The 15,833-nt window shown below is 45.0% G+C and overlaps 1 protein-coding gene across 1 annotated transcript in view; it reads right to left on the bottom strand.

Annotated features, from left to right (window-relative positions):
- Nucleotides 1-15,488, bottom strand: part of BCAS1 (breast carcinoma amplified sequence 1) — a 135,660-nt gene extending 120,172 nt beyond the window's left edge. The window contains exons 1-4 of the mRNA XM_006839322.1: nt 15,422-15,488; nt 14,546-14,596; nt 11,196-11,272; nt 7,623-7,701 (exon numbers count right to left, since the gene is read on the bottom strand). Coding sequence (XP_006839385.1) covers nt 7,623-7,701; nt 11,196-11,272; nt 14,546-14,596; nt 15,422-15,488 — 274 coding nt within the window. The remainder of the gene's footprint in view (nt 1-7,622; nt 7,702-11,195; nt 11,273-14,545; nt 14,597-15,421) is intronic.
- Between the last annotated feature and the right edge of the window lie 345 nt (nt 15,489-15,833).

Here is a 15,833-nt window from a genome sequence, read left to right as displayed (position 1 = left end):
ACCCTAAAGGACAGACAGAATTGTCTCATACCGACCCTACAGGACAGACAGAACCGTCTCCTATCAACCCTAAAGGACAGACAGAATCGTCTCATACTGACCCTACAGGACAGACAGAACTGTCTCCTATCGACCTTACAGCACAGACTGAACCGCCTCCTACCGACCCTAAAGGACAGACAGAACCGTCTCCTATCAATCCTACAGCACAGACAGAACTGTCTCCTATCAACCCTACAGCACAGACAGAACCGTCTCCTATCAACCCGACAGGACAGACAGAACCGTCCTGTATGTTTCTGCCACGTTTACACAAGCAGAATGACACTTCTTTCTCCCACAGGTTCTAAGTGCCAACCTGGTGGTTTGCAGCCCAGCAGTTAACCAGGGTACCAGCAGTGCTCCTCGAACGGCTTCGCTCTTCAGAAGATCTCAGTTGGGCCTTATAAGGTCAGGTAACCCCATTTGCTGACCCCCCTCCCCCTTGCTCTCAGCTGTGTGCCTCTTTTCTTCAGTGGCAGCAATTTGAGGTCCCCTGCTCTATAGCAGATGTGACTTTTAAAACCTCTTCTTAGATTTTGAAGAACATAATGTTAATTAAACTACAGAACCATTATATCCACTCTCTCAGAGCTCTGTGTGGGCTAGCCATCTCCCACCTTGGAGTCTTAAAAACAAACTAGAAAACAATTTCATTTCCAAGGGGACTGAAAGCAGTTTCAGGTGTTTTCTTCCCAGGACCTACAGTCTTCAAATGCTCACTCTCCTTTCTACATCTGTGTGAAGAAAGCAAGCGGCAGCTGTCTTGGCTGACCCTTGACAGGTTAGAGAAGGACTGTTGGGTCTTCGTGGGGACCGACATCTCTGTCATCAGTGTTTTACTAAACGGAATAAATAGTGCGTTCTCGCTCTCAGGTGATTTGCTTTGTCTAGCCCAGAGTGGGGTGTGTGGGTCTCAATATTCTGTTGCTTCTAAGTGCCTGATCTCTGAACCCTCCAGAGATTGAGTTTCTCCTTCACAGCAAGCAAGGAGCCCTGTTGACACAGCGGCTAAGCGCTCAATGGTTCGAACCCACCAGCTGCTCTGAGGCGAATGGTATGGCATCTGATTCCAGAAAGATGCCCAGCCTCAGCAACCCCACGGGACAGTTCAGCTCTGTCCTACGAGGCCACTCTGAGTCGGAACTGACTCGGTGGCAATGCGCTTAAGCCCACCTGATGAGCACAGGACACACTCAGGAAATACGAAGGGAACTGTCTGTCTGGACAGCAACAGGGGTGGTTGGGTTTTACAAAGAGCCCAAGTCTGTGTGTGAGCAAAACACAGCCCACAGGTCAGTGAGAGGGGACACAGTGAATGCTCATACATCACCGGTCAGGGTCGGGGCATTCTCTCCTGAGGACCCCCCTCCGGAGCCACCAGATTGTCTCACAAAGTAGTGATATGATGTCTTCACAAGCTACCTCACTTTCCACCATGCAGATTCCTGCCCCCTGGGATTCAGATGAGAAAGGAGAAAGACTGCTGTGGTCCAAGCCAGTTCGGACTCAGTGACCCGCAGGGCAGAGAACGGCTCAGAGGGTTTCCAAGACCTCTGCAGAAGCAAAATGTCACATCTTTCTCCTGCGCAGCGGCCTAACCCTAGGCCTTGGGACTAGGACTCCTGCGTGAGAATGTTGTTGTTGTTGTTGTTAAGTGCCACTGAGTCAGTTTTGACTCATAGCGACTCTGTTTAGGGAGCCTAAGAGTGGCTGGTGGGTTTGAAACGCCAACCTTCTGGTTAGCAGTCCACTGCTTATCCTACAGTGCTACACCAGGACTCCTTCTAAAACAGCAAATGATCTTTTAAAAAAAACATAAAAGATTCTCAATTGAGTTTTTTTTCTGCCTTTAGTTGGTTAAAGTTGCTTTTGACAATGTTTATTAAAAAACAACAACACACTTTCATTGTATTCTGTTGTTGTTATTAAATGCCGTTGAGTCAGTTCCGACAGATAGCAACCATGTATAAGGTGTCCGAGGAGCAGCTGGTGAGTTTGAACTGTAGACCTTGTGGTTCAAACCGACTTTGCAATCCAGCGCATCAACCCACAGCACCACATCAGAAGTCCATTGTATTCTGTACTGCTTTTTAAAATCAGGTGGTTCCACATGGTAAGCACTAGACTGCAAACTACAAGTTCCACGGTTTGAGCCCACCAGCCGCTGCACAAGACAAAGATGAGGCTGTCTGTTCCTGAGAAGATTTAAAGCCTTCGAAACCCATACAGGATCTCCATGGGTCGGAACTGACTCGGTGGCACTTAACACCAACAACTGAAGTATGGTGAGACATGACTCATCTCTGCATGTTTGGACATATTGTCAGGAAGGATCAACCCCTGGAGGAGGACAGCATGCTTGCTAAAGTGGAGGGTCCACGAAAAAGTGGAAGACCCCGAACAAGATGGACAGACACAGTGACAGCAACAATGGGCTCACATGTCACGAAACACCAAGAGTGTTGTGTTGTGTTGCATTGTGTTCTGTTGTGTTGTGCTGTGTTGTGTTTTGTTGTGTTGTGTTCTGTTCTGTTATGTTTTATGGAGGGTCACTACCAATCAGAACAGATTCAGCTGCACCTAATAACAGTATGTTGAGGTGTCATTTACATATAATAAAATGTACCATTGTTGCTAGCACAATTCAATGTATTTCGACACGTGCACACAGTCATGTAGAAGTTACTGGATGGTGCAAAGTGCTACTACCTGGAAGGTTTGAACTTTGAATCTACTCAGAGATGATTCAGAAGAAAGGCCTGGTGATCCAGCTTCCCCAAACTCAGCCCCTGACAACTGTATTGAGCACAGTTCTACTCTGATACATGTGGGGCCAACTGATGGGATGGCAACTGGTACGTGTGTGGCACTCTAGGGTAAACACTAGACAGCTAACCGAAAAGTCAGAAGTTCAAGGCCACCAATCACTCGGAGGGAGAATGATATACAGGGTGGCTCTGAATAGGGACTGACTATGGCAGTGGGGTGGGTGGGTATAGGTGAAGTTCAGATCTTCTGGTTAGTGGCCATTGGCTGGGTCCTGGGCATCCACGTGTTTAGTAAGCTCCCTGAGAAATCCTCAACGCTCTGTGGAACCAATGAGATGATGCCTCTGCTTATTGTTCTGGAGAGGAAACCGAGGCCCAGAAAACGGAATGTACACGATACTCCCAATACCCAAAATATTGTCGCTGTTGTGCAGAGCTGTCGAGTCAGTACCAACTCATAGCGACCCTATATGGGATTTCTGAGGGGTTTGAACAGCCGACCTTGTGGTCTGAAGTCCAGTGCTGACCCTATAGCACCAATTATAGAAGTCACCGATATTTACAGAGTATTATCTGAGCCCCAGGCATGGTTGTATGTGCCTTCATTCTATCACATGCCTATACTGCAGGTACTGTTCTCCCGACTCTGAGGTTCAGAGAAGTCAAGTAATGTACTCAAGGTCACACAGCTAGGAGGCGACAAAGCCAACAGTCTGCTCCCAGAAATCTCACCCTTAACCCCCTGTGCCATACTGCTTTGATTTATATCAAACCCCCTGCGATCAAGCTGGTTCCAACTCACAGTGACCCTGTATAGGGTTTCCGAGACCGTAAATCATTATGGGAGCAGAACTCAGAGCCCCTGATGGGTTTCAACTGTTGACCTTGCGGTTACCGGTCCAACACCTAACCCACCAGTGATCCTTAATATAATTAATACATTTTAATGATACAATCCTTCATTTCTATCATCAGCATGTGTTCTTCATATTACAGAACCTGGTCACTTTGGACTCACTGAATTTATAAACAGCAACTGCCCTCATTTAAGAAAATGTTTCGTCTTGGGTATTTCACCAGATTCTGAGGCATTCTGGGTAGTATATTATTGTTGGGTGCCATTGAGTCGGTGCCGACTCATAGCAACCTTATGCACAGCAGAACGAAACACTGCCCGATCCTGGGCCAACCTCACTATTGTTGCCACACTTGAGTCCATTGATGCTGCCACTTTGCCAATCCATCTTGCTAGGGGTCTTCGTCTTTTTCTCTGACCCTCCACCTTACCAAACATGATATCCTTCTCCAGCGACTGGTCCCTCCTAACAATATGTCCAAAGTATGAGAAACGAACTTTGGATATCCTGGCCTCCAAGGAGCACCCTGGCTGCACTTCTTCCAACACAGATCTGTTGGTCCTTTTGGCAGCCCATGGCATGTTCAATATTGTCCTTCAACACCATAATTCAAAAGCATCTATTCTTCTATGGTCTTCCTTATCCACTGTCCAGCTGTCATATGCATATGAGGTTATTGCATATACCATGTCTTCGGTCAGGCACACCTTAGTCCTCATGCTGACAGCTTTGCTTTTCAACACTTTAAAAAGGTCTTGTGCAGCAGATACGCCTAATGCAATACGTCGCTTGATTTCTTGACTGCTGCTTCCATGCGTGTTGATAGTTGATGCAAGAAGAATGAAGTCCTTGACAACTTCAATCTCTTCTCTGTTGATAAGAATGTTGTTTATTGGTCCAGTGGTGAGGATTTTTGTTTTCTTTACATTGAGATGCAATCCATATCACAGGCTGTGCACTTTGATATTCATTAGTAAAGATTTTAAGTCTTCTTCACATTCAGCAAGCAAGGTTGTATCATCTGCATATTGCAGGTGGTTAATGAGTCTTCCTTCAATCCTGTTTTTCTTCATATAACCCAGTTTCTCAGATTATCTGCTCAGCATACAGGTTGAATAAGTATGGTGAAAGAATACAACCTTTTTGCACATCTTTTTTAATTTTAAACCATTCAGTGTTCCCATGTTCTGTTCGTACAACTGCCTCTTGGTCCATGTACAGAATCCTCATGAGCACAATTAAGTGTTCTGGAATACTTATACTTCGCTATGTTGTCTATAGCTTGTCATGATCCACACAATCAAAAGCTTTTACGTAGTCAATGAAGTACAGATAAACATCTTTCAGCTTTCAGCCAAGATCCATTGGACATCAGCAATGATATCCCTCGTTCCATGGCCTCTTCTGAATCTGGCTTGAACCTCTGGAAGTTCTGTCAATGTGTGCTTGCAGCTGTTTCTGTAGTAACTTTAGCAAAACTTTATTTGCATGGGATATCAAAGAGGTTGTCCGATGACTTCTGCATTCTGTTGGGTCACTTCTCTTTGGAATGGGCACAAATACGGATCTCTTCCGATAATCAGTCGGCCAGACAGTTGTTTTCCAAATTTCTTGGCGTAGATGAGTGAGTGCCTCCTGTGCTGCATTATTTTCTTGAAAATTTTCAATTTTTATTCCATCGATTGCTGGTGCCTTGTTCTTTGCCAATTCCTTCATTACACCTTGGATTTCTTCCTTCAGTATCACTGGCTCTTGATCATATGGTACCTCTTGAAACGGATGAACAGCAACCATTTCCTTTTGGTACAGTGACTCTGTGTATTCCTTCAATCTTGTTTTGATGCCTTCTGCATCATTCAATAATTTGCCCAGAGAATCTTTCACTAACAAAAGTCAAGGCTTGAATTTTTTCTTCAGTTCCCTCAGCTTGAGCAATGCTGAGTGTATTCTTCCTTTTTGGTTTTCTGACTCCAGATCTTTGCACATTTTGCTGTAATATTTGACTTTATCTTCTCGAGCTGACCTTTGAAGTTTTCTGTTCAGCTCTTGGACCTCCTCATTTCTTCCATTTGCTATAGCATCTCTATGCTGGAGAGCAGGTTTTAGTGTTTTCCTTCTTTCTTGTCTTCTTAATGACTTTTTGCTTTCTTCATGTATGATATTCTTGATGTCATCCCACAATTCTTCTGGTGATTGGTCTTTAGTGTTTAATGTATCAAAAGTGTTCTTCAGATGATCTCTAAATTCAGGTGGAATATATTCAAGGTCATATTTTGGCTCTCGTGGACTTGTTTTAATTTTATTCAACTTCAGTTTGAATTTGCACATGAGCAATTGATGGTCTGTTCCACAGTCTGCCCCTGGCCTTGTTTTTCTGCAGATGTAGTCAATTTGATTTCTGTGTATTTCATCTGGTGAGGTCCATGTGTATACTCGTCTCTTATGCTGTCTAAAGAAGGTATTTGAAATGATTGATTTTGCAGATTTCTATCATGAGATCTCCAGCGTCATTTCTATCACCAAGGCCATATTTTCCAAGTACTGATCCTTGCTCTTTGCTCCCAACCTTTGCATTCCAATCACCAGTAATGATCAATACATCTTGATTGCATGTTTGATTGATTTCAGACTGAAGAAGTTGGTAGAATTCTTCTATTTCATCCTCACTGGCTTTAGTGTTTGGTGCATAAATTTGAATAATAGTGGTATTAACTGGGCTTCCCTGCAGGCGCATGGATATGATCCTACCACAGACAGTGTTGTACCTCATGACTGATGTAGATATGTTCTTTTTGACAATGAATGCAACACCATTCCTCTTCAATTTGTCATTCCCGGCATAGTGAACCATGTGGTTGTCATATTCAAAATGGCCAATACCAGTCCATTTCAGCTCACTAATGCCTAAGATATTGATGTTTATGCATTCCATTTCATTCTTGACAATTTCTAATTTCCCTAGATTCATACTTTGTACATTCCATGTTCTGATTTTCAATGAATGTTTACAGCTGTTTCTCTTCATTTTGAGTTGTGCCCCATCAGCAAATGAAAGGTCTTGTGGGCTTTTCTCCTACGGGCTTTACTCCATTCGCATCATCACGGTCAACTCTACTTTGAGGAGGCAGCTCTTCCCCAGTCGTATTTTGAGTGCCTTCCAACCTGAGGGGCTCATTTTCGGCACTATATCTGACAGTGTTTCTCTGCTATTCATAAGGTTTTCAGTGACTAAATATTCGGAAGTAGTTCATCACTCCTTCTTCCTAGTCTGTCTTTGTCTGGAAGCTCATCTGAAACCTATACACCATGGGTGACCCTGCTGGTATTTAAAATACTGGTGGCATAGCTTTCAGAATCACAGCAACTCACAAGCCACCACAGTATGACAGACTGACAGACGAGTGATGCTCTGGGTCATATACAGAGTACTTTATGCATGATCTTCCCTAATCCTCTCAGGGGCCCCTTGTGGTACACTGGGTAAGTGTTCCACTGTCAATAGAGAGGTCAGAAGTTCAAACCCACCCAGGGGCTCCTTGGGAGAAAAGCCGACAGCCTAGAAACCCTCTGGGTAGTTCTCTGTCACCTGGGGTTGCTATGAGTCAGAATGAACTCAATGGCACACACTAACAACACATCCTCTCAGCAGTTCTCTGAGGCAGGTGTTCTTACCCATTTTACAGATGAGGAAATTGAGCCTTACAACACCAAATGACCCACGTGCTCTGAGGCACACAGCTAGTAAGTTGCAGAGCTGGGATTACACTCAGGTGTCTGACTGCAAATCTCAGCAGACCCTTAGTGCTTTGACACATTTTATCCGGCTGGCTTTCCGTCCTCCACCTTTCCCAGTTGTCCCAGGAGGGATGAGAGCTTTCACCATGAGCCTGCATAGACCCTCATCCCTCCCACAGCCAGCAGCACCCCACTTTCCAGGCCCCAGGTGTGGACTCACCTTGATCACAATGCTGGATGGTACAAGTGGACAAGACTCTGGGCACCCCATTGGGGGAGCACTCGTTTCCAGACACCACCTGAAAGATAACATGGGTGTTATATTAGCTGAGTCTTCTGGGAAAATCAGAAGAATTGATTACCTCAAGGTTACAAGGATGCCTCACAAAAGAGAAACGTCATTTAAATGCCGCATTTCTAGAAACTACCGGGCCTCCTGTCACGCTTCAGGGAAACAACATGGCCCACTCTGTTATCTGGAGGGCACTCCACTGTGAACCGCTCAAGCTCACACACCCCTCATCCCACAGGAAGGTCCCACTTTATAGATAGGACACAGAGGCCCTGATGGGTACTCGTCCAATGAGTGATGATTCACTGCTCTGTAATCTGTGGGCCTAAGCTCACTCGGCTGTCAAGCACATACACAGTGGACAGCAAGCTTGTCAGATGCAGTAAAGTCAGCTGTTGTCCTTTCCTCCCTTTTCCACACCCTCTGTGTATCCTCTGCCCCCCAACCCCACTGTTGAAACCGCTTTCCAATTTTAGGCCAATTTCCCTTCCTTTTGCTATTTATTGTAGGTATTACAAAGAATGATGTGCAGATATATACGAATCCATATGGAAAGAAAAAAAAGTTGCAAAAGAAAATGAATATTATGCACATCTTTGGAGTCCTGGTGTGGCATTATAGGATAAGCACTGAACTGCTACCTACAAGGTCGGCAGTTCAAAGCCACCAGCTGCTCCTTGGAAACCTTATGCAGAGGCACTATGAGCTGGAATCGACTCGACGGCACTTATAACAACAAACAAATAATGCCATCTTTATAATAAAATTCTCTAAATTCTGCTACTTTGTTGTTGTTGTTTGTTGTTATGTGCCGTGGAGTCGGTTCCGACCCATAGCGACCCTCTACAGGGTTTCCGAGGCTGTAAATCTTTACGGGAGCAGAACGCCTCATCTTTCTCCCGCGGAACAGCTGGTAGTTTTCAAACTGCTGACTTTGCAGTTCGTAGCCCGATTCACAACTGCTACCTACCAGAGCTCCTTAAATTACGCTACTTTACAGTGACATTAATAGAATATTAATTTTATGCTAAATGCTTTCCATACAGTACCTTATTTTACTACTATATGTTGTTGTAGTTTTTAAGTGCCATTGAGTTGGTTTTGACTCATAGTGACCCTGTGTAGGGTTTCCAAGGAGCGGCTGGAGGGTTTGAATGACCAGCCTTGTGTTTAGCAAGCAGTCCAGTGCTGATAGTCAACTTTTAAAGGAGATTTTGGAAGAGAAGTTTAGGTTGGACTAAGAGCTGCAAAGTCTGGATAGAAGGAGAAGGAACCTAACAGGAGAAAATCGATATTGGGTCAGCTGAGTTTTGTCACACCTGGAATCTGCTGACATGAATGTCCTTGCACTAGAACCACAATAACATACTTTCTATTGTCTTTAATTGATATCCTTTATAATCAATACCTGGAGTGCTGGTGTGGTGCTGTAGGATAAGCACTGGACCACAAGGTCAGTTTGAACTGCAAAGTCAGTGGTTCAAACACACCAATCATTCCAGGGAAACCCTGTACAGGGTCGCTATGAGTGGGAACCGACTCAATGGCACTTAGCAACCACAACAACAACATAATCAATATCCAGGGAAGCAGAAGTCAAGAAATCAAATGGCATATCGCACTGGGCAGCCTGCTACAAAAGACTTTTTAAACTGTTGAAAAGCAAAGATGCCACTTTGTGGTTAGATGTACCTGGCCCAAGTCATGGGATTTTCAGTTGCCTAACAAAGCATCACTGTTGCCTTTCGGCAATGGTGTTGGTGAAGGATACTGATGATACCATGGACTTCCGGAAGATCAAGCAAATCTGTGTTGGAAAAAGTACAGCCAGATGCTCCTTCAAAACGAGGCTGGGGGTACTTTGTCTCACAAGCTATGAACATGTTATCAGGAGGGACCAGTCTATGGAAGGCATCATGTTTCATAGAGGATCCAAAGAAAAAAGGAAGACCCTCAATGAGACGGACTGACAACAGAGTCTGTGACCGTGGAGCAGGACTGGGCAGTGTCGTTCTGCAGTACGTATGGGTCACAATGGGGCACAATTGACTCGATGGCACCTAACAACAACAATCGAATAGGTTGTGCCTCATGGTGGCTCATAGATACAACAGAACCAGTCACTCCTCAGAACCCTCTGCAGGGTCATTGTGAGTCAGAGCTGGCTCGATGGCACTTTAACAATACATGCTCTATACACGTAATGGTTACGAATCAGGCTGCTAACCTCAAGGTCGGCAGTTCGAAACTACCAGCTGTTTCGAGGGAGAAAGATGAGGCTTTCTGCTCCTGTAAAGAGTTACAGCCTTGGAAACCCTGTGCAGGGTCACGATGAGTCAGAATCAACTCCATGGTACTTCACCACAACAACATACTATAAAATACAATTTCAAGTGCTAGACCAGTAATAATATATGCTGATGAGTATGTGGGAAAAAAGAAGCAAAACAATCAAATGAAGAGAGAATTCATAAAGGTGTGAACTCCCTATGTGGGTACAGGAAATTTTCCTGTCTTTTATATTTTTGTAGTGCTTTTAATTATTTAAAATAAGCTTATTTTCCTGAATTTATCATTAACTCACAGAAGAGATCATAAAATCCAAACATCAAACTCATGGGAACATTTGCCTAGGAGCCACGATTGGCACCCCACTTTTGAAAGGCCAAGACTTGGGTGGCAGATTCATTGGCCCAGAGAGTGTTTTCATTATTCTGGAGTCACAGTAGCCAATATCCAACCATCAGATGATTTCAATAACGCTTTATTCCTAGTCCCAATGAAAATTAAGAATCAAACCACGCTAGTCATCTTGATGGTGTATGTGGGCTGCAGGCGGCACTAACTAAGGCCTTCGGAGTAGACCTTTGCTCTTCAGGCCTGGTTCATTCAAGCTGTTATTGACTGCTCTCCTGCCAAGAACTTGCAGTTCCATTCCAGACATCCTAAATCAGAATCTACATTGTAGCATTGTGGGTTAATGCACTCAACTGCAAGCCAGTTTGAACCGCATAGTCAGCAGTTCAAGCCCACCAGCTGCTCTTCGGAAACCCTATACAGGGTCACAATGGGTTGGAAACGACTCGACGGCACTTAACAACAACAAAGTAATTCTTATAGATTCTGATTCAGTGTAGCTGGAAGAGAAAAGTCTGGTCTCAGCAGGGGCTCAAATGAACTGGAATGAAGCCTGGAGCTTGCTCCCAAATTGCTGCTGGTGGGTTTGAACTGCCAACCTTTCTGTTAGCAGGTGAGCATTTAAATTACTGCACTACCAGGGCCCCTTTCCAGAAACTCATATCCGTGAAATTTCTGAGGTGGTGGGTCTGGAATGGGTCTCAGAACATGCCTTGTTAAGAAGATGCTTGATGGTTCTGGAGATTGGAATATAACCAAACGATCCATGAAAAAGCAGGTCACCACTGATGGGCACTTAAGGAGCATCTAATGTCCCTGTCATCACTGCTAAAGCTTAGGCTCTCGTGACTAGAACTGCACTACCTGGTCAGTGATCGTCTCCAAGTCGTCCTCTTGGTCTTCAACTCTTTGTGGAACACTCATCTGGTTACCCATGGTGGCTGTAGTAGAGAAAAAGAGAGAAATGAAAACCTAAAGCAGACAAAATTCTTCCTAATATACATGGAGCTAAAATGTGGACATCCAATGAGAAGTCTGTGGTTGTATTATCATGAGCCCAGGGTAGAACAAATTGTGAATGTTTGTTTGGGGGAATGATTGGAGATTTGGGGCTTTTAGACTCAGCAGAATTAAAGTCAAAGTTTAATTGCATTTCCTTGCTGGGAGGAAATATTTATCATCACACAAAGGTCACTGGTGATAGAACTGATGCTAGAGATCAAATCAAGGAATTTTGCAAGATCAATGAATTACTCATTACAAACACCTTTTTTAAAACAACACGAAAGGCGGCTGTACACATGAACCTCACCAGGTAAAATGCACACGAATCAAACTGCCTACATCTGTGGAAAGAGACAATGGAGAAGCTCAGGATCACCAGTCAGGGGCCAACTGAAGAACAGACCATCAATAAATGGCTCCTATGAAAGCTGCACTGGAGTCCTGGTGTGGCGCTGACCATAAGGTTGGTGGTTCAGACCCACCAGTCGCTCCTCAGAAACCCTACACAGGGTTGCTATGAGTCATAACTGACTCAGTGGCACTTAACAACAACAATATATACAGATGACATATAACCTTGCTTTCTGACAGTGAAGAGGTCTTGAAGCACTTCTTGAAGACTACAACCTTCAGTGTTGGTTACATCTCAATGTCAAGAAAATAAAATCCTCAAAACTGGACCAATAACCAACGTCATGATAAACAGAAAAGACTGAAGTTGCCAAGGATCTCATTTTACTTGGATCCACAATCAATGCCCATGGAAACTGCAGCAGTTGTGAAATCAAACGATGTATTGCATTGGGCAAATCTGATGCAAAAGAATTCTCTGAAACGTTAAAAAGCAAAGCTTTCTCTTTGAAGACTAGCTCACAACCCAGCTCATGGAGTTTTCAACTGCTTCATATGGATGTGAAAGCTGGACAAAAGGAAGTCCAAAGGAGGAGTGATGTCTCAAGTATGGTGTGGGTGGGGTACTGAATACACCATCAGTGATGTCTCAAGTATGGTGTGGGTGCGGGTACTGAATACACCATCAGAAGGACAAACAAATCTGTGTTAGAAGTACAGCTACAGTGCTCCTTAGAAGTCAGGATGATAAGACTTGTCTCAGATACTCTGGACGCGTTATCAGGAGGGACCAGTCCCTGGAAAAGGTCAATCATGCTTGGTAGAGGGTCAATAAAGAAGACGCCCCCCAGTGGGATGGACTGGCCAAGTGGTATAGCAGTGGGTTCAAACACAGGAAAGGCTGAAGACGGCTCAGAAGCAGACAGTGCTATGTTGTTGTGCACGGGACCACCTGAGTCAGGACCAACTCTGCAGCACCAAATAACAGCTATGTGTGAAGACACTCTTCTAAAGAGCTTCCCTTCTAGCAAAGCGAAACAACTCCTTGCAGCAAATCAGTAAGGCAATAGTACTCTTGAGGCATTGTGGTTAAGTGTGCTGGCGAAAGACGCACAAACAAAAGCGCATGTGTGCACACAAACAATATTTGCACACATTCATGTCACGCCTCTCTCTAAATTCAGCTTCCAAAATTTTGAGAAGTAAATATTGAACACTGAGTTTACACACTTTTTGAGTTCCTACTTGCCAGTTCAATTTCAACCTAATCTGAGGGCTACTTCCAACAGAAATGACTGAGGGTATGAAATATCTTCCAACATTTTTATTGAAAGTAGCCCCCAGGCTGTGCTGAATTTAGCTGGGGGATGTGGGACCTGAGCAAGCAGGAGAGGAATGAATCGGGCTTAGATCATCCTGATCATATTATATTCTATGTCATCACTCACATACGCAGGGTTCACTGGACGACACATAAAAACAATTCACTGACTTCAGCACCAACTGTAATAGAAGCCACTTGGCTTCGACGTTGATTCTGGATTCTGATACCACTACTTTCCCACCAGGGGTCAAAACACAAGGACTGTGAGATTTTTAGATAGCAGGATTTACATGGAGTAAAAGCTAAAGGTTATCGCCACCTGTTGGTTAATGTCAGTATCAGCAGAAATCTATTTATCCTGCCTCACCTCAGAGAAGGGACTCTGGTAGCATAGTGCTTACAAATCGGGCTGCAAACCTCCAGGTCAGCAGTTCAAAACTACCCGGGGGAAAGACGAGGCTTTCTGCTCCCGTAAAGATTTACAACCTTGGAAACGCTGTACAGGGTCGTTATGAGTTGGAACCGACTCCACGGCACATCACCACCACCTCATAGAATCCTGGTGGCACTGCCATTAATCACTACACAGCTAACAGAGGATGGATTGTTTAAACCCACCATCTGCAAAAGAAAGGTATGGCAACTGTCTTCCATAAAGACTTACTAATTCCTGGGAAACCAATGGGACAGTTCTACCTTGTTGCATAGGGTCACAATGTATTGGAATAGATTAGGCTCACTCGGTTTGGTTTTTTGGTACCAGGCCTAACTGGGGTAGAGTTGATTCTGAATTATGTTGGCCTCAAGTATTATAGTAGAGTGGTCGGGAGGGACCAGTCACTGGAGATAGGATGTTTGGTAAAGCAGAGGGTCAGAGGAAAAGAGGAGGGCCCCCAGTGAGATGGACAGGCACACTGGGCTCAGGTGTAGTAACAGTTGTAGGGTTGGCCCAAGACTAGGCAGTCTTGCTGCGCATGGGGCGCTGTGAGTCGGCACCTACTCGATGGCACCAAACAACAACATTACAGAGTTGAACTTTGCTGTAAAAGGATGATCTTGGCTGTAATCTTTGTGACAACTCGATGACACTTAACAACAAATCTCTGTGGGGACAGATCACCAGGACATTCTTCTGCATCACTGCTGGATGAGTTTCAACTGCCAACCTTTAGGTTAGTAGCTGATGGCACACCCCTCGTGGTCCCCAGAGACCTTCAGCCTGCTAGTTGTTAAGTGCTGTCGAGTTAGTTCTGGCTTTAGTGACCTTGGTTCTGAGGATTGGCTGATGGGTTTGAATTGCCAACCTTGAGGTTAGCAGTCTAGTGCTTATCCTAGAGCGCGACACCTAGGTCAAAAGGACTGAAAGGCCGGAGGGAGAGATTTCATATGTAACAAATAAACCATCTGTCAAAACTTGGCAAGCTCTGCCAACTATTGGTTTGTCCCTGCCCAGAGCAAATAAGAGCGAAGAAAATATGGGGGAAAAAGTAAAACAAAACTGCATAAAAACTACGTGGCTACAGAACTAACGGACCGTGACCCCGAGAGCAGAAGTAGATGGTGCCCAGCTGCTCTGACTGGGGTCCTGTGGGAGGCAATAAGCTCAAGCTCACTGGTCAGATGGAGACTGGTGGAACCCCAAGACTGCGGCCCTCAGTCACTCTCAGAGCTGGAACTGGAAGGCAATTTCATGGCTCGACTTTCAGTCAATCCACAGACAGGCCTACAGGGTGAGCACCAACACCCAGAGGTATGCAGTGCTTGGAGTAACTAGTCACAGGGATCAAAGGGGCACTACCTGTCCAGGGCTGCAAAGTCGGTTTGAACCACAAGGTCGGTGGTTCTAGCTCACCAGCTGCTCCTCAGAAACCCTATCCAGGGTCGCTATGGGTCAGAACCAACTAGAGGGCACTTAACAACAACAAAGCTCAGAAGGCAGGAAGGAATTGGAAAGGAGGAGGAATGGAAACGAGAAACACAGGAAGTGGGAGAGTGTTGTTATACTGTGAGGACTGTAATCAGTGTTACACATCAAAGTGCACGATTGTTGGATGGAAAAACTGAATTGCTCTGCAAACTTTCGCTCAAATCTCTCTCTCTTTCTCTCTCTCTCTCTATCTCACACACACACATACACACACAGATACTGCAGTGCATATGATAACTATGACCGTGGGTGGTGTGGCGCTGCAGGATAATGCACTGGACTGCAAGGTCAATTTGAACCTTAAGGTGGTGGTTCAAATCCACCAGTCGCTCCTTGGAAACCCTACACAGGGTCGCTATGAGTTGGAACCAACTCGGATCACACTTCACACTTCACAACAATCTGGCATATACTGAGATCATGCCAGTCCCATCCTGAACACATGATGTACAAGAACATGAACGTGGACTCTGAGTTTGGCACCCCTGAACAGGAGGCTCAGGGCCAGGGACTGAGCCTTGCTGGGCATCAGTTCTGTCACCTGTACCATGGGGACAAATAACAGCACCCAGCTCAAGCAGTTGTTGTGAGAATTCAATGAGTTAACATCTGCAAGGTGCCAGGGACAGGCATCATCACAAAACAAGCATGCTGCAAGTGTTCATGCGATCGAGATCATCTTCACTGTCGCCGTGGCTTTGAATCTGTTTGGCTCCAAGTGGAGCAGTTAGAATCCACTGAGGAACTGGGCAGTACTTCTGAGGCCCAGGCTCCTCCCACAGGTCAGGCTGGGGTTCCTGGAGTCTGCATTGTTAGCACATGCATGACGGTGGCCATCTATCCAGGTTTTCCTGGAAATAAGGAGGTTCCAGGTTGTGGGTCTTTCAGAGACAAG

The sequence above is a fragment of the Chrysochloris asiatica genome, unplaced genomic scaffold (assembly GCF_000296735.1).
Source record: "Chrysochloris asiatica unplaced genomic scaffold, ChrAsi1.0 scaffold00023, whole genome shotgun sequence".
Taxonomy (NCBI): Eukaryota; Metazoa; Chordata; class Mammalia; order Afrosoricida; family Chrysochloridae; genus Chrysochloris; species Chrysochloris asiatica.
This window is presented reverse-complemented; position numbering and strand designations above follow the sequence as displayed.